The sequence below is a fragment of the Pleurodeles waltl genome, chromosome 4_1, assembly GCF_031143425.1.
Source record: "Pleurodeles waltl isolate 20211129_DDA chromosome 4_1, aPleWal1.hap1.20221129, whole genome shotgun sequence".
NCBI classification, from domain to species: domain Eukaryota; kingdom Metazoa; phylum Chordata; class Amphibia; order Caudata; family Salamandridae; genus Pleurodeles; species Pleurodeles waltl.
This window is the reverse complement of record NC_090442.1, coordinates 517,549,913-517,575,041: the sequence shown is the minus strand read 5'-3', so window position 1 is coordinate 517,575,041 and position 25,129 is coordinate 517,549,913. Positions and strand designations below refer to the sequence as shown.

The window sequence follows — 25,129 nt, the reverse complement described above, 5'->3', positions numbered from 1 at the left end:
CACACAGGTGACTCTGGCTATTCCAACCTGCCCTGACACCCATGAGGCATCCAACCTCAGCTGCAGAAGACCATTACAATGAGACCCACGGTCAAACCAGACGGGTCATAGAGAGATGCTTTGGTCTGCTGAAGGCCAGGTTCTGGTGTTTGCATGTCTCCGGGGGTGCTCTGCTCTACAACCCACAGAATGTGTGCCAGATCATTGTGTGCAGCTGCATACTGCACAATCTGGCCCTGATGCGTCACATCCCATTGCTGGATGCAGAGGAGGTGGTAGCTGTGCCAGTGGCTGATGAAGGGGGCACGGGGAGTGGTGAAGAGGAGGATGATGAGGATGCAGGAGATTCCAGGGCAGGGCTGATTCAACATTACTTTGGCTGAGATGCAGGTATGTGCAAACTGTGTGGTATGTGTCCTCTACAACTGTTTGCCTTGTCCCGGATGCCACCTGTTGTCTTTGACCACTGACGGTGATGGTTGCAGATCTGACTCTGGGTGGCTTCGTGGGTTGTCACATGTGCTCATGACTAAGGTAGTCACAGTATACAGGTCAGGCCTTTAGTCAGGCAGGTGTTGTGCTGATGCACTAGTGTCATCAATGTGTAAGTGGAATGCTCTTGAGTTGCCACTGCAGATGCTATGTGTGTGCCACACAGGGTTGTTGCATGTGTGCAGCATCCATCCTGGTAGTCGACATTGGGTGGCAGTGCAACATTGTTGTTGGTGGCACTGGGTACGGGGAGCTGGGCGATGTAAGGGTGGGACCATTGGGTTGGTATGTGTTGTGTATGTGTTGGTGCTGGCCATATGGTGGTGGACCTGCCTGGTATATATGACCTGTATACCTGTTCTACAGTGCATTTGTGTGGAGTTGGCTTTGACTCCTAAAGTGATTCATGCCCCTGTTGTGTTCTCCTTTCAGGACAATGCTGTGGTGTTCTGTGCTCCCTGGCTGGGCTGTTGCCTCCATTGACACATATGTCCTGCCAGTGCCTGCTCCACGATTACCTCCCGCCATTTTGCTCCCCTTCTGTCACCCTCCCATGAAAGTGCTGGGCAATGGGTTGCCACTTGTACATGTATTGGCAGTTCCTTACACACTCATGGCAAATAAACATGTAGACATGGACTGTGCTCAGTTGTAGTTTATTTGTGATGTACAAGTATGAGGCGTGATGCTTGGGGTCATGGCGGCAGTGATCATCAAAATGGTAAGGCCAGCTGTAGGTAGTCCACGTCCAGTTTGCTGGCCATGTGTAGATGGAGATATGGGAGTGGACAGTCGACAGGGTGTCACAACAAGGGAGAATTTTCAGGAGAGGGCCACTTCCTGGTGGTAATCTTGGTCTGGGCATCATGTCCGGCTGAATGTCTACTTGAACGTCCTCCCTTGTGTGGGGGTTCCTCATCTACAGGGGTAGGGATCCTGGTGTCCTGCGAGACCTGTGGTGGGGCCTCCATGACACTGGCTGCCGCTAACGTGGAGGGCTGTGATGGGATGTGGCCAGTGGTAGGGGCCTGCTGGTGGGTGGTGGACTCACGCATGACAGTGGTCAGGTCCTTGAGCACCACTACAATGGAGGCCATGGTGGCATTGTGGGCCTGCCACTGTTGCATGGCCTCCTGCAGCTGCTGGGTCTCCTGCACAGTGGTGAGGATCTGGGCCACTGTATCCTGGTGCGCTGGTACACAGCCAGGACTTGGTTGAGGCCCTCCTGGGCAGTCAGTTGGTGTGGCTGTCCCGACCCTTGGGTCACGGTTCCCCTCCCACTACCCTTGTTCCCCTGTGCCGTTGGCACAGTGTGCCCACTCCCAGTAGCTGCAGGGCCATCATTGTCTGGGGTGGGTGCCCTTGACTCTGGCTGCTGTACTACGGTGCACAAGTCAGATTGATGTTTCCCTGGGGCACAGGTTTGGGGTTCTGGGTCTGGCTGTGGTGTTGTTGCCACATGGGTAGGGTCTTCTGGTGTGTCCAGTGTGGGTGTGCCGTTGGTGGACTGCCCAGTGGCCCCAGATGGCCCAGGCAAGTCTTCCTCCTCCAGTCATCCAGTGGGGCCTTCATCCTGGGGAGGGCTGTATGATCCTGGAATCCTCTGTTGGTGGCAGGGGTACTTTTGGATGGATATGGTAGATTTTAGCTGTGTGAATGTTGTTGTTGTGTCCCTGTTGTGAAAGCATGTAGTGGCCTGACTTGTTTCCCAGTGTTAGCAATAACATCTACTGCACTGCAGACATTGGTTTGGATTGGATTGTGGGAGCTGTAGTTCTTCACATTGTGGTTGGCATCCGTGCATTTGGGGTGTGTGATTAAGGATGGTGATAGTGTGGTGGTGTGGCATGCATAGGAGAGGCGTGGGGTGTTTAGGACAGGGTAGGTGGGGTGGGGTGGGTTGCAGTGGGGTGATGAGTGGTGGGGTGGCATGCTAGGCATGTGTGGTTGGTGCTTTGGGGTATTGCTGTTTTACCAGTGTCGAGCCCTCTGCTGATGTCTACTAACTTGCTTACCATTTACCTGGTTCAATTTCTAGAACAGCACAAGCTTAGCTGCTTTGTCATGGTCATCAAATCCACAGTTAGTCATTGTATACTGTGACTGTGAGAATGACCCTTTTGTCTCTTGTGGATTTTTAGTTTCAGGTAAATCTAATCATCCCTTTTCACAACTTAATTATGTCTATTCTGCTCCGCACCTCAGGTAATATTTGTAAGGCGTATAATAAGTTAGGGAGAGACCTGATGTTCAACAGGTATAGGGATAATAACTGCAGTTTCTCAATGTAGTTATCCAATGTTTATTGATATAAGTGGTCACAATTAGATGGCATTATTTGAATTGATTAAGAAGCAATATTATTTTGTTTCATCTTGAAATCTCAAGGCCTGACTTAGACCTTGGCAGAGGGGAATACTCTGTCACAAACATGACGGATATGCCGTCCACTGTATTATGATCCCATTATATTCTATGACAATCGTAATACGGTGGATGGGATATCCATCACAGTTATGATGGAGTATTCCATCTGCCGAGATCTAAATCAGGCCCTTAGTGTTGGACCTGGTCCTTTCTGCAGGTCCATCCCCAAACGTTTTTCCTTCCTCCTCCTCTTTTTCTGACCTTGTTTGTGCAGGTGCTCTGTACTCTAAACTTGGAAAGATTGGCTTATCCGTAATTGGCATACTTAGTTTACCTGTAAGTCCCTAATAAGGTGCACTATATGTGCCCATGGCCTAGTAAATTAAATGCTACTAGTGGGCTGCAGCACTAGTTAAGCCATCCACTATAGTAGCTCTTTAAACATGTTTCAGGCCTGCACTGCAGAGACTGTATGTACGGTTGTAAACTATCATTTCTACCTGGTGAATGTATCCCCTTACCAGACGCAAACCTTCATTTTTAGTATATAAGACACCCCTAAAGTAGGCCTTGGTTAGCCCAAAGGGCAGGATGCAGTATATTTAAAACGTTAGACATGTACTTTTAAGTTTAACATCTCCTGGTAGTGAAAAACTATTACATTCATTTTTCACTACTGCAAGGCCTATCTCTCCCACAGGTTAACATTGAGATAACCTCGAAGTAACCTTTAAGTGCAACTTCCATTTGGGAAAAGATAGAAATTTGGAGTTTGGTGTCTCTAGACTCTCAACTTATGGTCAGATCAGATTTTAAATTGTAAGTTTGAAAATGCTACTTTTAGAAAGTTGTCATTTTCTTTCTTTAACCATTCTGTGCCTCTTCCTGCCTCTGAACACACATCTGGAGTAAGTGACAGCTAGGCTGTGTGCAATCCTTCTAGACAGTCACACACAAAGGGAGCTGGGGTGTGGTATTTGCATCCTGATAACCAATCACCAGGCTGATGGATCTTCCTTGGCTAGATGGGAGGGAAGAGCTAACACTTACAACTGAATAGGGCTATGCCTCTCCGAACACAAAGGGCTACAAAATTCCTGTTGAGTGTCTGGAGCCAGGGAAGGAAGGTAAGAACCCTTGTGCACTTCAAAGGCCTCTCTTCGAAGTCTCCCCCATTTTAAAGGCTCAACTGGGTTTAAGGCTCTGGACTCCAAACCCCATCAAATGAGAACTCAACTGGAATCAAGGATATTCTGCCAGGAAGAAGGACTGCTGTGCTGCCAGGAGGGACTGCCACTCTGCTAACTGCCTTGGTGTGTTGGCCTACTGCTTGCTGTGTGCTGTGTTGTAGGAGGGACTGTCACTTTGCTATTTGCTTTGCTGTGTTGGCCTAATGCCTACTGATTCTTGCTTGGAGTGAGAAGGACAGGACCTATTCTCTACATTCTGGAACCCAACTTCTACAAGGGCTTGCTGGCTTGCCTCCTGTTCTGGAAATCTCAGGACCATCAAATATTTCCCCTGAACTGTACTACAGCTCCTGGACCTGTCTTCAACCAACTACTGACCCCAATGAGGCTCCCTTCCAGTCCTTGGCCCTAGGCAGTGGTTTTTGGCTTCTGAATTTAAGCTTTTGGGCTCTTTGCAACTCTGAATGGGCCCATTCACACCAGAACAGCATCACTTGCACAAAGGATCAGCATGAGCAGGTGCAATCTCATCTGTTCGCACAGCAGCATCGCTGCTTGTAACCGTGAGGCAGATCTTCATGCCCATGACGGACTCTTCACATCAAACTGATTGCTCTGTGCCAAACTACTAGAGGGTGAGCACAGGTCAACTTAGATTTTGCATCTGACTTAGTGTATTGCTACATGCACTACCTGCAAGGTGAACAGTGGTGCAGGGTAAATACAATGAAATATACTATGGACCATTGGCCTCTGCTTCCATTTTACATTGGCTCACGATGCTACATGCACTACTTGCAAGGTGAACAGTGGTGCAGGGTAAGGGCAATGAAATATACTATGGACCATTGGCCTCTGCTTCCATTTTACATTGGCTCACAACTCCATTTTGTCGAGTCTGGTTCTGTGAGTAAAGCACTGTTCTGTGTTTTTCCACAATCTTCTGAAAGCGGCAGGGTGGGGTGTTTTTCTGCTCAACTTCACTCCATCTGCCTGGTACGGAGGGCGCTATTTACATTCCACGAGCTATCAGTTAGAACAACAGGGGGATGCGTCTGTACTCAAGGAGGAAGGCAAGCTTCACCTTGGAGCCCTCTTCTGGGAACCTGGCCCGTTCCGAGGAGACATCTCGAAGGGTGAACAAGGTACCGCCGATTGCACAATTTGTAAAGGAGGGGTCTTTTTCTAGAAAAGACTCCTGGGTGTTAGTAAATACTATAAAGGTCAGGAGCCCTGATGGACTGATTTAGGAACTCTCTTCTGGGTTGGACGCAACTCCAGGAGGACTGATTGTCCCGAAGGAGACTCCCTGCGCCAGTCGATTTGGGTTCCCTGGCTTTGTGTGCAGCGGAGGGATGCAGAATCTCTTTTCGGTGAAGCCTTTCAATTTATAAGCATTTAAGCATATTGTGTGTGTGTGTGTGTAATATGTACTTATTCTTGCAGTTATTCTCATGTTATTTTTCATGATACCACAGAGTGTTTATATTCTCGCAGTTATTCTCATGTTATCTTCCATGATATGTCAGTGTGGTGAGTGTTGCTATATGAGAACTTGCGCCATAAATAAACTTGATTACTCTACTTACTAAGGTGTGTGAGAGTGATTGTTTCACATTGTGCCCTAAACTAGCCTGAAGTGCATAGTTCAGTTATTCTGAAGAGTGAAGCAACACATTTTAGCGTAGTCGATTGCAGGATTCTAAAACAAATGTTTAACAAGATCAAGGCGAGCTCAAAAGCAAGTTCTCATATATCAAATCCGGACATAGAAATACGGTGGTGGGAAACTGCCCCGTATAAACTTTTAGCTCAGGAATGGTCACGTTGTGCTGGTTTGTGTGAAAAATGGAATGGTGGATGTGAGTGACGTTCGCTCCCATCTGTCACTCTATGAGTACTGCCGTCACTGCCCGGAGGTGGACAGGCAGTTGTGGAGGAGCATGACATCCATACTCACGTTTAACATCTCAAATGGAGATGTGTGCTATTCATTGACCTGTGATCCTATGAAAATAGGTAAATGTGCTCAGCTCAAACTGGAGAAATCACACAAAAACCTAACTGCTGCACAACGGACATTGTGCCACTCACAAAATGACCTGACCTGTTTGAATGTAAATAATTCAATGTTCTGCCAGAATGTGGTGCCTGCTGTCAGCCACATTCGAAATGTTAAGTTGCCTAAAGTTTGGCTCTTTTCATGTGGTAACATCTCTTTTATCTATACCCCAGCCAATCTAACCGGAGGGCCTTGTGCCTGGACACGCTTAGGCTTTCTCATGCTTCCTATGGATACCGCTCTACACCCTCGCTATGCCAGAGACACTATTCAATTGCCTGCAGACTGTGATTCTGAAATATCATTGCTTTCCAAAACAGAATATGTCAGTTTAGCTGTTTCTATAGAACCGGTGCCAGGGCTCGCAGTGTATAACACCAGAGTTATTAATATACTTGCATGTTTAGTAGTTAAGAATATTAATTATACATCAGCTGCTTTAGCTGACCTGTTATTAGATGTACAGGGAACTAGAAAAGCTGCTTTGCAGAATCGTGCAGCTATTGATTATTTGCTGCTCAAGCACAAACATGGCTGCAGCGATTTTGAAGGGTTGTGTTGTTTTAATTTATCCGATCACTCCATATCAATCAACTCCCACATAGAGGCCCTGCATAAGTTAGTGAAGGGGGTGAAACAAGATGTTGACAAGGGGTGGTGGGACTGGGTTTTTGGATGGCTGCCTGATTTAGGTCAACTACGTTATATCTTTGGTGCAATCATTATCATAATAGGTATTTTAATTTCTTTATGTTGTTGTATTCAGTGTTTGCCTAACCTTCTATCTCAGTGTCGCCCAAGAGCATTGCCATTTCAGCTTATAGGATATACTTAGTTGTAAGGTGGCCAAATGGTCCAAGGGTGGAATGTATTGCTATATGCACTACGTGCAAGGTGAACAGTGGTGCAGGGTAAGGGCAATGAAATATACTATGGACCATTGGCCTCTACTTCCATTTTACATTGGCTCACAACTCCATTATGTTGAGTCTGGTTCTGTGAGTAAAACACTGTTCTGTGTTTTTCCACAAGCTTCTGCAAGCTGCAGGGTGAGGTGTTTTTCTGCTCAACTTCGCTCCATCTGCCTGGTACGGAGGGCGCTATTTACATTTCACGAGCTATCAGTTAGAACAACAGGGGGATGCGTCTGTACTCAAGGAGGAAGGCAAGCTTCACCTTGGAGCCCTCTTCTGGAAACCTGGCCCGTTCCGAGGAGACATCTCGAAGGGTGAACAAGGTACCGCTGATTGCACAATTTGTAAAGGAGGGGTCTTTTTCTAGAAAAGACTCCTGGGTGTTAGTAAATACTATAAAGGTCAGGAGCCCTGATGGACTGATTTAGGAACTCTCTTCTGGGTTTGACGCAATGCCAGGAGGACTGATTGTCCCGAAGGAGACTCCCTGCTCCAGTTGATTTGGGTTCCCCGGCTTTGTGTGCAGCAGAGGGATGCAGAATCTCTTTTCGGTGAAGCCTTTCAATTTATAAGCATTTAAGCATATTGTGTGTGTGTGTGTAATATGCACTTATTCTTGCAGTTATTCTCATGTTATTTTTCATGATACCACAGAGTGTTTATATTCTTGCAATTATTCTCATGTTATCTTTTCATGATATGCTAGTGTGGTCAGTTTTGCTATATGAGAACTTGCCCCATAAATAAACTTGATTACTCTACTTACTAAGGTAAGGTGTGAGAGTGATTGTTTCACATTGTGCCCTAAACTATCCTGAAGTGCATAGTTCTGTTATTCTTAAGAGTGAAGCAACACACCTAGCCAGACTAAGATTTTGGTCCCTACTTGGACAGGGTCATACCTCTTCCAACTAGATACCTAATTTCTAACACTTAGCCATTACCATTTTTGTATCTTTCTCACAAATGATTTAATGTAGTTGAGTTAATAATGCCATGACTTCTTTGAAAGTTAAATTTTTGATGTTAGTTAAATATGTGAGTAAGTGATGTACAAAAGCATACTCAAGTGAAAAACTGGGACATTCTTTTAGCATAGGAAAATACCAGGGTTTTCAGGGTAATTCAAAATAAATTGCCGCTTTCTTAAATGTGTTCTTCGATGTACCAATAGACTATTTCTGCATCTTTGAAAGTCCAAAAGGTTATTCCACTATCTTCTGCTTGGTAACCTTTATAAATCAGGTTCACAAAGAATACAAGTTTTGATATGAGGAATTGGAGACCAATGAACTGTAACATTATCACAAACATGGTAAAACATGTGAATCCCTTGTACAGGACTGTAGGATGCAATAGACCTGCATCCTTCAATTTCTGAAAAACAGTTAATTATATTTGTTTTCAATATTAGTTCAGTGATCTTTATGCAAGGCCTGATGTTTTCTTTGCCATTCAAACTGGAAACATCAGCCCATAGAAGAATGCTGCAACTTATGGTTGTGTTCCGCATAAATTTTTTGCTAATTGTTGTCCTGCATATTTGCCTCTAGCCACATGCCCCATTTAATATACGCTGGTGTATCATTACAAAGTATTGGTCATACCTTTAATATTAGAAACATTTGGCTTGGTGATGATGAAGTGTTATCCATTCTTAATTTGACCTCTTGTATTTGGTTCATGCTGCTAGATTTTCTAATTTTATTAGGTCTGCAGTCACCAAATTTGTAAGCTGGTCATTCAGAAGTCTATGATTTAGGTGTCTGACTGGTGAGTGATCTGAGGAGGTGGCAGAGATAATCTCCAATTACTGTGTGAAGGATTATGAATATTGCATTGGTGTAACAGCTTGAAAAAAAGAAAGGAAATGTTTGTGAGAACACATCTTGTCCTTCAAGATTATTTCAAAAGTGTAAAAATATTTAGCAATACTTAATATAGAGGGTTATTGATATAGAACATTCATCATTGTGTTTGTAAGTCAGTAGGTAGTTATAGTTAGGATGAACGTTTCCCATAGACGGAGCATTTTTTGTTTTGTTAATAACTTTGATCCTGTTTGCAACTCACGTTAGCTGTTGTGTGGAAAGTTTTGGGGTGCTTCATCAAGTGCAGGCTGAGCAAAAGGGGTCCCAAAATGCTTTTCCCGAATAGAAAGTCTATTGGGATTTTGGATTTTTTGTACACGACTACAGACCAAGTGCCTGAACGGATTTACACCAAATTTGCCAGACAACTAGATCTTGGTCCAGAAAGAGTGTTTGTCATAACTTGAAGTAGTTTTGGAGTATTTAAAGGAAACGAAATATAGATATCTAGGGACACACATCTGTGTGTACCCGCAGATCCAAGTGAAAAGCAAGGCCCTGATTGGCCAGCTGCAACCTCAAAGAAAAGTTGCAGCCGGCATTTTTTTCTTGGCTGGCCCCTCAGGGAGGAAACAAAAATAAAAACACACATAAGGGGTCAGGATAGAGGTATACTTGGGGAGAAGGAGGTCTTTAAGGGAATCCTCATGAGTGAAAAATTGCCCAATTTTTTTTAGTCAATCCACAGATCTATTGCGGGTCACAGCATGACCCGCTGTAACTCAGCAGGTCTGAAGCCCAATGGAAAAAAAAAAAAAAACCTTACCCAATCACACACCATACCTCTGTCATGCAATTATATTGATACATTGCATTAATGTGTGGTAATTATATATTACTTACATTTTAAAATACACAAAAATTTACTGAACAATTTAAATAAACTATAACTTGTGCGATAAAGTAACTTGAGGCCACAAGTTATAGTTTCTAAGCATAAGTATAACTATAACTGCTGAATTTCTATGGTTTCGCATGGGTAAAAGTGAACTGAACTATAACGCCCCCTAACCTTTCATATTTACAGTCAATATGGGATATATATAAATCCCAGTGCCAGTGGTTAGGATCACGTTTCCATAGGAAAAGCAGTTTTTGGTTTGCTAATAACTTTGCCACGATTTGACAAATCTTCACAAAACTTTCAAGAAAAAAAGTTAATCCACCCCGCTCCTCCTGAAATGTTTTGGGGTGAACCGTCTACTGGAGGCTGAGAAAAAGGTGGGGAGGGGGGTTCACAAAACATATTTTCACCATGCAAATGTCGATTGGAAAATTAAACACAGCTACACCCAAAATGGCTGTACATAATTTTACCACATTTGACAGAAAGTGAGATCTTGCTCCTCAAAAAAAGTGCTTTTTGTGATTCGGTTTGAATCACTTTTGTAGTTTTTAAATATTAAGTCTCAAAATGTATAGCTACATCACACCACAGAGGATCCACAGAGCCAGTTATTGAGATAAGATCTATTTGGCTGGCACCACAACAGATGGCAGCAGCTATCTTAAACCTCAGGGACTCAGTCCTAAAATAAAGTTTTAAAAAACATTTAGGTTTGCAAGGTAGGGATGCCCTACCTCCTTGGCCTGAAAAAAAGGATTTTTTTTTAAATCAGTGCAGCAGGTCCATGGCATTTCCATGGCAATGATTAAAAAACACAACATAGAAGGGTCTTTCGCCTTTTTTTTTTTTTACCTCCCCAGGACCTGTGTTTTTATAAAGATGAGGGGATGTCTGGCCCTCCCTCCCAGAGCCTAAAAGCCCAGGTAACCCACCTGTATTGTTTGAGGGGAAGGAGGGTGCATGTGGTGCTCCCTTCTCCAAAGGTCGGCTCCGGTGACCCCATCACCCCAGAGCTAGATGACCCATTGACGGGCAATGTGGTGCCTTGCTCTGGAGATTGTGGGCAGGAAACAATTATCTATTCCCTGCCCATACTCTCCCAAGCAAGAAACTCAACAGCGCTCCTGCCCAGGTGGGAGCAGAGAAAAAAGCTGCACCATCTGGGACATGAGCAAAGTAATAGAGCAGGCTCCTGCCAGCACCCGGTATGGTGATGACAGGTGAGCAGGCTGGGGCTGTAGGGCTCCCTTCATGCCCTCTGCCCCCAAAGAAGGAAATATTGTGGTTGGGCCGGGTGAACCATGGTGCACCCACCAATAAGGAAAATGGTCAGCTTCAGCCAGGGAAGTCAGCATGTTCTGGGTGACCTGGGTGGGCAGCCCCCCAGCAACATTAAAGAAAATAGTAAGTCTCCTTTGTCATTGAATCCATGACCCCTGGAGAGTTTACCTTAATAGTTGACTACACTCCGAGCTCTTGAGCTGGAGTGCAGGGACACCTTGTATGGAGGTTCTATGGCTTCACTTTGTGGCATGAAAAATGTCATAAGAAAGTCTCAATAAAAAGGCTTTTTTAAATAAAGTTTTATTAGGAAAATTGGACAATCACATTTAATAAATATTGTAATTTTTTTTTTTTTGTGTGTTGTAGTTTTTTATTGCCTTTAACAGTATACAACATGTCAACCCTTACAATATGACATAGTACAACCCTTTATAACGAAAAAGGTAGATAGTCCACATGGGTTATATTATAGAACAACAGTTCGTGGGCAACATGGTCTAGCGAGGGTACATGGGTATCTCTAAAGGCACAGCTGCAGGTGCTTGGCATATATATCTATGGTTGCAGAACCTAACATTTTTATAGGGAGGAAAAAAAAAGGAGAAGAAAACCGATAGAGGGAGAAAAGAAGGGGCCATCAATGAGGGATAGCAATTACTAGCAATAATGATGATAGCAAAAAGAAAAAACGTGCTTGTAGTGATAGTAACAATAATGATGACATTGATCACAATCGCCGGCAAACAACAAATCAGGGAACTAATCTATACTAAGAGGAGGGGGAGGGTGGGGAGTCATAGGGAAGGGGGAGAGGAAGTGGAGGGAAGGGGGTGGGGATGGGCAAAGAACTCAGGTCAATCAGGTGTCTGTTTTCGTAAAAGAAAAGAAAAAGGGGGGGAAGGAAGAGGAGATAGTGAGATCAACTGTCGGGTTAGGACAATTTTCCAGAGCTTGTCTGCCATTTATGAATCCGACTTCTCTAATTATCGTCTTCGCCCTGGCATGTGATTGAAGTAAATAGGTAGGCTTGCCTCTATCTTGGACGGTATCCTTCTCAGAGTGGTAAGGAGCAATCCGAGACTGCATAAGTGGTGATAATAAAAGCTGCTCCATATTAGTCGGATAATGTAGCAGCAGGGGTTGCGGTGGCAAGGATGGTAGGAGAGCGGTGTGTCCAAGTCTTATACTGTTAGGCCGGGGAGGGGAGAGCAGGGGGGAAGAGGGAGGGTACACAGTGTGGGGGGGAAGACAGGCTATGTCCAGTAGATGTGGCAGTGCGCCCAGAGGTGAGGTATGAAAAGTAAGAGGTAGTCCGGCCTGCCCCCCCTCACTCCGTCGTTGCTCCTGGCGTTCCTCTGGTCACTGGGTTGTTCGCTCGCTGTCCCCCCTCTCCCTCATCCAGGTGCGTGGGGAGTGGGGGGGGCAGGTGTACGCAAGGGGAGTAGGGAGGTCCCCAGTGAGAGGGAAAGGAAAAATCTCTTCTCCCCCTTCTCCTTCACTTATTATTGATGGTCTGTTCCTTCGCTTTTTTTCCCCCTTTTTTTTTGTTTCCTTTTTTTTTCCCTTCCTTGTCCTTTCTGTTATTCCCTCCTTTCTTTCCCTCTGTGTTTATTTTCCCCCTTCCTCCAGGGCCCCCAGCTCCTCAAGAGGCTCTCCCTGGTTCTCTGTGCCCCCCGGGGTGTTGTCGTCTCACCGGGTCCTAGAGGTCGGCCCCAGTGTCCAGAATGGAGGGAATGGTTTCCGGATGGCTCCGGGGCTCCAGCCGCGTGAAGCTCTCCGTCCCTGCCTCGCACAGCTCCCAGCTGCAGAACGAAGGGCCGAATGGTGTGCTGGCGAGGGGCGGGATCGACAATGGGCCCCTTGGGCCCATTATGGCTTTGAGAAAAGTGGCAGAAGCATTGTTGCCGGCTCGTAATCGACCCCACAGAAGACAGTAAGCACTGCGAGAGTGCTGGGAAGGGGGACCCCTGCACTGCCCATGCAAAGTGTATTGTCACCCCTGTGGGCCTCTGCACCTGTTCTCTGCCAGCCTTTCATGGCAGTGAAACTAGGTCATAATCAGCAGGGCAGCTCTGCATGCAGCACCAGCCTGGCCAATTGCGATCTGCACCCGCCGTCAACCCGTCAGGACCACCAATCCCAGCGGAGATGGCAGTACCCTAGCGGTCTGCCATCATGAGTCTGGGGGCCTAGTGACCGCCAGTCTAGTATCAGGCCATTGGTGTCTTTCAAAGGGAAGAGTCTTCAGTTCAGTTTTAAAGGTAGCATGGTGCGAGGTCATATGAAGGGCTGGAGGAAGGGAGTTCGATATTCTTGTTGTACTACCTGAGAATGACTGGTTCATGTATTTTTCTTGTTTGAAGAAGGGAGATTCCAGGAGAAGGGATTGTGCATTTCTTGAGCATCATTTTGATCTGGGATTTCTTATTTTCTAGTTAGGTAGATAAGTGAAGAGTAGAGCAGGTCTTTTTGTGGGATACAGGGAGTTTTACATTGAATTTACACCTCAATAGGAAGCTATTAGAGGGATAGCAGGGTAGGTATCATGTGGTCATGTTTCTTGTGTCCAGTAACAAAACTAGACAAAGGATGTAGAACTGCTCTGAGTGGAACTAAGTATTCTTTGGGGGTGCCAAAGAGAAGTGAGTTGCACTTAGATTAGTGCAGAGAGGTCTGATTACTAAATAACTGTCCTGTTCCGGATTGATGTACCTGATCCCCCAGAGCAGCCTTAGTTGGAACCAAGTTCTCTTGGCCATGGCTGAGATTTGACTCAGCAGCTTAAGCCGATTGATGAGGATAAACCAAGTGATTTGGTATTCTGCACAATGGTGGGTTGCCACCCTAAGGCTGAGGGTGATTCAATCCGTTCTTGTAAAGGTAGATTGCTAAAAGAAGAAATTCTGTTTTCACAGGGTACCTTTACGGTGTGAGTTGACATCCAGGTTTGAATACTTCCCAAAGTGTTCTGGGTATCATCAGCATACAGGTGAAAGAGAATCACAGAGTTCTCTAGGGTTCCACAAAGCGATTCAAGAAAGAGATTGAATAGTGTTGGTGAATGGTTCTAGCCTTGAGGAAACCCCTGTTGCAAGCTTGATTAGAAACAGAGTTCACAGTTTTTACTACTTGTGAACGGTTCATCAGATAGGTGGTAATCTAGTCAATAACTAACCCTTCAATGCCCATTCTACTTCTCAGAATGCTGATCAAAGCATGGTGGCTGACTTTATCAAAGGCAGTTAAAAGATTCAAGAGAAAAAGGCATGAGTTTCCAGAGTCAAAGATGCAGTGAGTGATAAGAAATCTGCAGGGCAGTATTGTTGATGTAACCCTGTCAGAATCCAGAGTGTAGAGAGTCTAAGACATTTTCTGCATGCATAAGAGTTGAGAAGAGGCTACACACCTTACGAGGGAATGGAAGGGTGAAGACTGGACAGAAGTTGTTTAGCCCATCTGAATTCAGTGACTGCTTTTTTTGTTTTAAAGAGGAGGGATTTGGCGAACCTTTAAACATTTTGCATATGTACCTGTTTTGAGGGAAGAGTTCACCAGGGTGGACCAAATGAGGAGGATCTGCTTGGTGAGATCTTTACTGATCTCAGATAGGTGGTTTGATGGTTTCCTCTTAGGTGTGGTATCCAGTGGTTCTGACTCTCATACTGGGAGCCAAGAGACCAAGACTACTGTGTCTTGCAAGTTAAATTATCATCTTCTACATTGTCAAAGGTGACTGGCAAGAAAATGTCTACTGTCTTTCCTTTTTTGTTGAAAAACTCTACAAACTCATTGTATAGGGCTCCAGAGGACATGGGTATGGTTTTAGATATAGGGTTGTTTGCTTGTTTGATTACTTTAAATAGAGGTTTTGGTTTGTTCTTTGCTGTGTCTAGGAGGGATCTGGTATGTGTTGAATTGACCCCTGAGAATGTGGTCTTTAAGCTTTTTCTTTCGGTTCTCAACCAACCAGACTTGGCAGAGAGGATGATTTTCTGCATTATTTCTCAAACTTCCTGATTTGCTTCCTTTCATCATTTTGGGCTTTTGAGAACCAAGATGCAAATTCTTCTATCACGGTTTCCATTTAAATTTGTCTGTGCCACTGTTGATAGCAGGTTGGGAAACAGAGGCAAGATTCAAGTAAGCCTTGTTTGCAAGGGCTTACATATCAAATGTTTCCTGCGTCTCTATACCATTTTCTCCTCCTTTAGTTGACTAGAACTTTTACTATAGGTAAAGATCAATGTGAAGGGGATAAGAAGAAAGCAACTGTTGAATACTGGGTTTCTGGCTGTCAGAGGTATTCTCCCTGTCCAAACAGGGACCACAATCCTAGTGAGGGTAAGTCACAAACTCACCCTTAATTAACCTGTGCTCACCTCCTGGCAGCTTGGCACAAAGCAATCAGGCTTAACATGAGAGGTAATTTGTAAAGTACTTGAGCAACACTTCAAACAGTAAAACCGGAAAACATTACATAAAAAGATAACTTACCTGGTTAGGAAAATAGAGCGTAATTTTAATAAATAAAACACGACCAAAACAACAAAACTCCAATAAGTAGAAACTGAGATATACATTTTTAAAGAATAAACTGTAAAATAGCTCTTAGAAACAACAAGCACCAACTGTGGATATCTTTTCACGTCAGATGGGGACAAACTCAAAAGTTCAGGCCAACCACAGTGGAGTGTGGGCCGGCTACAGGGCCCCCTTTGGGTCACTGAGTAGAAGTACTATAATCCTGGTTGCATTGACATCGAAGATGCAGGGAGCAGGCTGAAATGACGCGTTGATGTTGATCCCTGCAGTGGCAGCCATACCTTGATCCTTCCCATGCAGTAGTGAAGATGTATCAATTTTCTCCACACAACAATGGTGATCAGTCTGGTATGAGATACAGTGGTTCTGAAAGTGATGTGTTGAGGTCAATCCTCACTGGAGAGCTTATGAGTCAACTCAAACACAATGTAGACCCACTTTCAAGGCAGGACAGACTCACAGATGGTAAAGTCCCGGTGTAGATGTAGGTTGGTTGGAAGTCTCTTAGGTCAGTGAGATGTCAATCAGGAGACCAGTCAGCTGGCCTTTGGAGTCAATCTGGGTTCTGGGTTCTGGGTTGAGAGATTCAGGTCCAGTCCTTCTTACTCCCAGGCAAAAGGGCAGCAGGTCAGCACAGCAACACAGGAGTCCAGCAAATTAGGAGTCCAACAGAATCACAGTCCTTGTAGCAACACAGCTGTCCACCTTTCTGGCAGAGTATCCACAGGTCAAGAGATGTATTGAGTTGAGGGTGTCAGAGGTCTAGTACATATACCCAGTTGTGCCTCTGAAGTGGGGAGACTTCAAAGAGATGCCTTTAACATGCACAAAGTCCCTGCCCTTCCTGTCCTTGCACCAGTCTCTCTACATGGGTATGCAACTGTTTGTCCTATCTTGCCTATTATGGCCCATGAGGACACAGGTGGCCCACCAAGCCACACCTAGGCTACCTTTGTGTGTGGCTGCCTAGGGGGAATACACAAAGTCCAGCTGCCCCTCACTCCAGACATGTGAGCAGAGACAGGCACCAAGTGGCTAAGGCAAGAAAATACCAACTTCTGAAAGTATCATTTTCAGAATTGCAATTTAAAATCCAACTTACATAAGGTATGATTTAAAATTGTGATTCCAGAAATACCAAACTTGAAAAACGTGTCTCTTCCCAATTGTGAAATAAACATAGGATGTTATCAGATAACCTCTATGTTAACCTAGAGGATAACCCTTGCAGTAGTGAAAAACAAATGTAAGCGTTGCTCAGTACCAGGATATGTAAAACTTAAAAGTACAGATCCACCTTTTTAAATACACTGCACCCTGCTTTTGGGTTGCTTAGGGCCTACCTTAGATGTGACATATGTATTAAAAAGAAAGGTTTAGACCTGGCAGAGTGGTTGTTTTGCCATGTGAACATGGCAGTTTAGCCACACACACAGGCTCTGCAATGGCAGGCCTGAGACATGTTTCCTGGGTTCCTTAAATGAGTGACACAATCAGTGCTACAGATCCACTAGTACCATTTAATTTAAAGGCCTGGGCAAAGGCAGTGCACTTTGCTAAGGACTTATAAGTAAATTAAATATGCCAATTGGGGAAAAGCAAATGTTACCAAATGTTAGGGAAAGAGCGCAAACACTTTAGCACTGGTTAGCAAGTGTAAAGTGTGCAGAAGCCTAAGGTCACAAAAACAAAGTCAGCAAAACAGGAGGCCGAAAGGCAAAATCTCAGGGGGAAACCTCACCAAGGATGGCAGGTCTAACAGTAACACCTATTAGTTCTTTTTAACCTATTTCACAACCCTTTCAGTGATATTCTTGGGATTAAGATTAACATTTCACCAGTTCTGTGATGTCCATGCAAGCCTATTGGCTGGTAAAAAATAATAATTTAGCCTCCCACTTAAAAAGGTTGGATACCCCAGCCTAGACCATTCTAGCAGTTAATGATTTATCTCAATCAGATAGGTCTTTTTCAGAAGTTTCTCACTTTGAACAGTGCAGAATCCTGCTAAAAGCTCCATTGTGACTACAACCCTAACACATCACCATCATAGTCTGGTGGAGGTCATCCAAGACTAAACAGTATGATGAGGGTGTACACCCAACTGTAGATGTTGTGTTCCTCTATAAAAGGACACCAATAATAGACATGACCCATGAACAATGCAAGTGCGTTTCATCCCAAGGCTGAAATGTATACTTTGATTCTAGTTATTGTCTCTCTGAATGTAAAGCGCGTGTCCCATTGCTGAACATCAACCTCTAACCTTCCACCTTACACGCTCTCCTCCTCAACATTAATTCTAAAACATAAATATTATCTCCTGAATCACTCCCCTTTCCGAGTGGCAGGACACCACATGGACAACAACCGAACAGGGATCCCAGAACAGATCGCCATGTCTTAAAAGAACAAAACCATTCAAGAGGTAAGTTCATCAGATGGTGGTACTCACAGGGTTTTTTAAGTCATAATTTCAGCTACGATAGAATCATTCTGTCTTAGGGTGCTATTCACAGTAAGGATTTGGAAAATATGCAAAGCCGTAAGAAGTATTAAGATCAAAGTTTTCTTATTTTTTATTTTAATACTACTTGTTTACTTGCTTAAACAAACTGACCAGTGTTTTAACAACATTCACAATAATTTGTTTTATTATACAGGATCATGTCAATGCATTTCAAAGCTATATCTTTAGCCCACTGTCTAAGCTTTTATTAGCACCTTTACCAGAAAAAAGATAAATGATATGTGTATAGACATTAGTACATTACTCCCCACATAAATAACCCCCTGTTTAACCAGATTTCAATGCAACAGTTTGTACACTCAAATTCTGTTCTTCCGTTTTGTGTTTTCTGTTATATAACTAGAAAAAAAAAACATATCAGATTAATTACCAAAGCCTATTATTATCTTGTATACCTGAGGACTTTAAAACCAGACTCTGTTTACTTGTTTTCTTAATATGATTCTATCAGTACTCCCACAGAGTCTAATTTTCCCCTTGGACCTTTAATTCTTTAAACTGTACAACCTCTTAGTCTTTAGAGGGCTCAATATAGTGATTAGATAGGCAGTGATAGATTTCTTTATTTGGATTGTGAAAATACTGTTGGGTTCTTGATCTGCCACTTGAACCTATGTACTGGAACTCTGCCTGGCCTTGCAAATAACTATTGAGAGTCTACATTTGATGAGACAAGCTGTGTTACTACAAACCAATGATATATCTTGTGTACCTTCTCTTATATTATTATATCAGATATTGTTATCATTGAGTATCACAGAACTGAGCAAGACAAAATGGATTCCATACCTAATGGAAACATGTAATTCCACACTTTGGACTACCTACAAGCTGCATTCAACCATATCTCAGGGTTGCATGTGAGAATATTGTCAACACACATATTGTTGACATAACATTATTGTACCAAACATATTGATAACAAATGTTATATACTTACAAAAAATGTAACCAGCAAACAAAATAGAAAATAGACAAATGTAAACCACAAAAATATTGTAATGACTTAAAATCAAGTTAACTATAATACAATTTGTAAAATATAGGTTACAATAATGTAAAATATAATATAAAAAATAAGTTCTGGAAGAAATTAAATTGAATGTAATTTAATATAAAGCACTATTTACTCTTTAGTTTACAATTTCACAAACATATTTTTCTATATAAACAACCAATCTACTTAAAATTAAATATAGGTACTATTTATTAAAACTATTTTCTATGAAATATTATTTTAAACTATACCTACACAGTTAAACTTTGCATACTATAAATACAATAGATTTTCAAGTTTATGGTACATGAACATTACTCGAATTAAAAGGTACATTTCTAAAAATTTAAAAACTAATATACATTTGTAAAAACATTCAAGTATATATTATTTTTAGTAACAAAATATGCAAACAAAGTCAAACACAACTTTATAAAATATTTAAAAATATTTCCTAAAATGGAGATACCTTTTAAAAATTAAAGAATGTTAACTTGATATATTACCTCGAATTCTACAAATCATGCCAAAATGTATACATATGGACAACTCAGATTAATTTCTGATACATTTTATTATTTAAAAAACATAACATTTTAAATTCATGCTTATTATAGCAACTCAATCACTTTGCAAACATTGACTAAATGACATAAAATGGAAGGTAAAATGTATTATTCTAACTCCAGTAACACGAACATTGGAGAAAGTACATATATCTGGGTGGGGGCAGGGAGCCAGATCTACTGTTTTAACTCCAGAAGCACAAATATTAATGAACGTGCATTATTTTAGGGGAGTCTGATTTACTAATCTAATTCTAATCCCAGAACCAATAAGGAAACAATGTCTTGGAGGGGTGAAATGTAATATTCTAACTGCAGTCTAAAAAGTATTGGGAAAAGTGAATATACTTGTCGGGCCAAATGTATTATTCTATATTGAATTGTTAATTTAAATGTGCTTAATAAGACCATTTTTATACTTAAAAAAAAATAATTGTGGTTCAAATTTAAAAAAAGTTTTTCAGATTTCAAAACTGCAATATTAAAGATGTGAACCCCAATATCATGGTGAGTTAAACTGGAACACATTCTTATACATATTAATGGATAAAAAGATAGATATCTCAAAACTCAATTTAATTTCAAATGTAGATTCTTTAGTAAACTTGAAAAAAAAATATTGGCCAACAATGAACCAATATTGCTGTAAATTATTCTGCAATATAAAAAGAAAACTACCCATATAAAATTCCCAAATAAAGTACACAACTCAATTATATAATGTGAAAAAATAAAAATGAAAATCCGTGAGCCAGATTATCATTATAAAATAGTGCAATGTTTTAATTCATCTGATCATATAATAGCCATTTTATTTTAAACTATTTAAAAAATATATATATATATATATATGTCAATGTAAAATCAAAACTATCCACTCACTACTCCAGCAAAACCCCAAAACTGGAAAACATATCAGAATGTATACGATTAGAAAAATATATTTTATATATTAACAGTAAAATAGTAATACAAATGAATAAATAAACAAATAGATAAATAAATAGCTATTAAGTAACAGACAGCTGGAGGGCTAGCTCTATGAACTGCATTCTCAACAGTGAAACAAAGTGATGGCCAGCAGGTCACAAGTTTGAATCCTAGCAAGGCCAGCTCAGCCATCCAAGGTAAATTTAGTACTATCTGAGCACTTACAAACAGCAGAATTGCAGAATAAATTACTATATGAAAACAAGTAATTGTGATTATTATTTATAATAAAACACTACCCACCCAATCCCCCAAAAGTGCCACAATAAAAAAAGTATAAATCAAACTAGGTTGAAACAATATGATATACAATAATATTTTAGTATAGCATATTTTAAACATAAATAGGATATTCTAAACATAAAACATTGATACTCAACTTGCATATTATACCTCTCGATATCTTAGTACTCACAATATTCTGTCCATGATATAAAATAAAGATCAATCTATACTTTGAAGTTGCTATTGAGGTATCAGACCTAAAATGGAGGTTCGTAGGTGCCCCATTGGTTACCAGTTTAGCAAAGACTGTGCCCCTCATTACGACCCTGATGATCTTAAGAACACCAGGGCCACGGCCGCTGGAGGTGCTGGCGGTGTTGGCGGTCCTGATCCGCCAGGGCAGCCCTGCAAGCAACAAGCAGCGCTGCCCTGGGGATCATGAGTCCCCTGTCTGCCAGCTTTTACATGGCGGTAGCAACGCCATGTAAAAGCTGGCATGAATGGGGTGCTGGGGGCACCATGGGGGCCCCTGTGCTGGTCATGCACATGGCATGGGGAGTGCAAGGGCCCCCATGGCCAATCTCGTCGCACTTTTCAAAAGCGTAATAGGTGCTGGTGCACCCTACGCACCACAGCATTGCCGCTGGCTCAATTATGGGCCGCCGTCAATGTTGTGGGCTTTTCCCTGCTGGGCCAGCAGGTGGAAACTCTGTTTCCGCCTGCTGACCTAGCGGGAAACTCTTAATAGGGGCCGTGGGAAGGGGACTGCACTGGCGGTAATCTGACTGCGGGAGTTTGGTGGGCGATCTTTACAGCACACTAAACTCATAATTAGGACCTTTATGTTTTAGTGGTACAGTTGAGTGACTAAATGGCAACGCAAAATTAAATAATAAAAATAACACTTTGATAAAATCCGTTGGAATGTGTTAAATAACAATATACTAGTCGATGGATCCTCAGCTAGAGAAAGTAGAATTCTGTATGATAAAATGTTGATGTTGTCAAAAGTAAGTGACAGGAGAATTGCACTGATGCAGAAGTGAATAATTAATAGTAAACATAAAGAGCACACAAATAAAAAAAAGTGAGATGTAACAACAAATTGCATATATTGCTGCCAGAATCAGTAACTACAGATTTGACTTTTTCATTCCGATTCCAATTGGTATTGTTAAGCAATGACCAAAAAACAACAGAACATATTTTAAGATAACTGTTTTTTAATTCTTATTGAGTGCAACATTCCATACAAGGCCTAGTGGGCTGCATAAATGGTGAAGTAATTCTAATCAGAATTGCATAAACTGCAGTGTAATTCCAGCATGAATTAATGGAAAACTTCTTGAAATAAATTCAGTAAGGTAGAATGCCAAACTAATAGCCTGCCAAAACGTTTTTGAGGAAGGCATCTGCAGTGGCAGTCTGGATCTCTGCCAATGCGGCGGTCCGGCTGTCACATTAAAACCCTGGTAGTCAGAATGCCAGGGAACTCCCAGCTCCTCCAGGACCTCGTTCTCCACCAGCCTTTTCATGGTGGTATCACTGCCATGAAAAGGTTGGCAGAGAACAGATGCATGGGGCCACAGGGGGCCCCCCTGCATTGCCCATGCACTTCCCCCTACACAGTACCCTCGCAATGTTCACTGTCTGTTTTGCAGACAGTGGACATTGTGAGGGTGCTGGTGAACCCTGAGGACTACAGCATTGACGCCGGCTCAATTACGCACCAGTGACAATGCTGTAGCCTGTTTCCTGCTAGGCTAACAGGCTGAAACCGAGGTTTCTTCCCACCAACCTAGTGGGAAACTCATAAAGGGGCCTGTGTGGCGGCAACCTCCCCATCGGAAATTTGGCAGACTTTGAAAACTGTCTTCCAAACTCATAATGACCTCCAAAATGTCTACTGTTTATGGAAACCCCATGCTTCATTTAATCAACACATTGTTTTAAACAATTTCTAACCCCATGAAAGTAATCATGAAACTCAAAACATGAGTAATTCATGATAAGTCAAATTGTCTGGAACTGCTTTGCCAGTTAACAACAACCTTTTGCAGTATTTCAGCCAAAGTGTGGTAGAGGCGGAATCTATGATCATTTGTCTGCAACATACCAGCTTGGAAGTAAAAGATAAAGCATATAAATACATGAAATTCTGTGTGCTGGAATCACTTACCAAGGTAGTTGTCATCATCCACATTTCCTGAGTAGCTGTGCTGGCGTATGTCTATGTTTGTTGCCCCCACTGGAATTTTTACCACAACATTATAACCTGTAAGTTAGTAAATCATCATTACTTTGTTGTGAATTGAAAACAGTACAAATGTCCTAAACAGGCATATGCACACTTTTGCTGTCATTTATGCTCTTTGTCTATGATAAGAGGTGAAAATACAAGATATGCAGGAAGATTTAATAATGCTTTTCGGGGGGAAATTACTGAGCTAGAGAAATATCTGCTCTTAATATTGCATTATCTAGCTAAATGCCCCACACTCATTTGTAAATATGTTTATTTTCATTATAATCATGGCCACTGTAGTCAAGCGATTCCATGGCGTTCTCTTCATAACTATGTATTTGCTACGTTTGCACATATTCCACGATCTGATGCATAATTAGAAAATTCCACCTAAATACTGAATGCAGCTCGAATGGATCAAAAGCTACAAAGCCCAAAAACATGGTTCCCTCATCACAGATATTTTGCAAAAAATAAAGGTTCAGGTTCTGATTGCTATAGTCAAGTGTGGGTAGTAATGAGGTGCACCTCTGACCAGACAATGACTAGGGGCCTCATTACAAGTCTGGCGGTCACTAAACCACCAGACTGGTGCACCCGTCAGGCTACAGTATTGCAGCTGGCTTGATTACGAGCCAGGGACAATGCTGTAACCAGTTTCCCGCCAGGCCAGTGGGCAGAAACTCAGGTTTCCACCAGCTGACCTAGCGGCAAACTCTCAATGACATCGGTGGGGATGTCGCGGCGTAGGCGGGACCACACTGTCGGAGTTTAGCGGTTGGGCTTTCCCGTCCACCAAACTCGATATAGGGGGCTAGGTCTTGAAGTACAGTGAATGGCAGTACCCTGGTGGAGGTCCTGACCACACCACGAGGCTTGCAGTCGCAAGACCACCAGCATCATACGCATGTCCTAAATGACTGGGAAACCACAAAAAGTATTATAAAATGCTTAGTATCCCAGTATGCTCAAAAAGTGGAACCATGATTGGACCAATTGCACTGTGTGTGGTTCATTTGCAAGCTAAACAGCAGAATGTTTATCTTGGGTAATCTTCTCTATGTACTTCCTGGAGTTTAGTTTTCAATTATCAATATAATTAGTGGCCTTTTTATGTGATTTAGGAGTGCAAATGAATTTCTCGACTACGAAGGATGGACATGGGTGTCTGGTTCACAATGAAGTTGCCTTCTCTATGAAAGATGTAGGCACTACCTCATGCCATACCTCATAATTCTGGCCCCTCGGTGTATCTCTGTAAAAAAATTGTTGTCCAGAAATGTTCATTTTTGATTTGTGTTTTTGAATCATTGGAGAAGTAATTTAGCTTGGGTAGACATTGCTGATCCAGGCCGAATGTTTCTAGACATTTAAAAAAATGGTGGAAGTGTTGCAGTGATGATGTAATATTTCAGGAACCATGAGACCTACATAGTCCATTTTGGTGTCAAAACAAATGTTTTAGGGGTCGTGTAGTCTTATGGAGACAAAAAATAACTCTTCTGAACAACCCTTCGACCATTTTCCAAAATGGTGGCTATAATAGAGGAAGAAGAGAAATGTGTAGAAAGGAAACAAATATTAATGTTTTTTAATCCTTTCATGTATACACCAAACAATGTTTATAATCTGAATGTGGGAAAAAATGATGCTTATCACAGCATATTGACAGGCACATCTTTTTGTAGCACAGGGTTTGCAAGTACATGTACGTGTAAGTTCTGTGGGAAGAGGCTTTGAGAGAATTTGTAGGTTTTAGCACCCCATCAACATCTTCCCAACCAAATTCACATGGATATTTCTCTACATATGCATGATCCAAAGCATTTACACATCTTCTGACCAAGTATAACACTCCTTTAATGTGTCCTCGCACAGAATAAAAGTGACTTAGCAGGCTAATTTCTTGAACTCACTGTACAAATGATACTCAAATGCATGACAATCAATGACAATCAGAAGTCGTTTTCCACACACACTAGGTATTTTTCTACGTTTTTAAAGTCA

The 25,129-nt window shown here is 42.3% G+C and overlaps 1 protein-coding gene across 1 annotated transcript in view; it reads right to left on the bottom strand.

Annotated features, from left to right (window-relative positions):
• The window catches only part of ADAMTS20 (ADAM metallopeptidase with thrombospondin type 1 motif 20), a 1,292,194-nt gene that overhangs the window by 521,747 nt on the left and 745,318 nt on the right, over nt 1-25,129 (bottom strand). The window contains exon 18 of the mRNA XM_069228834.1: nt 23,057-23,152. Within this exon, the coding sequence (XP_069084935.1) occupies nt 23,057-23,152 (96 nt within the window). The remainder of the gene's footprint in view (nt 1-23,056; nt 23,153-25,129) is intronic.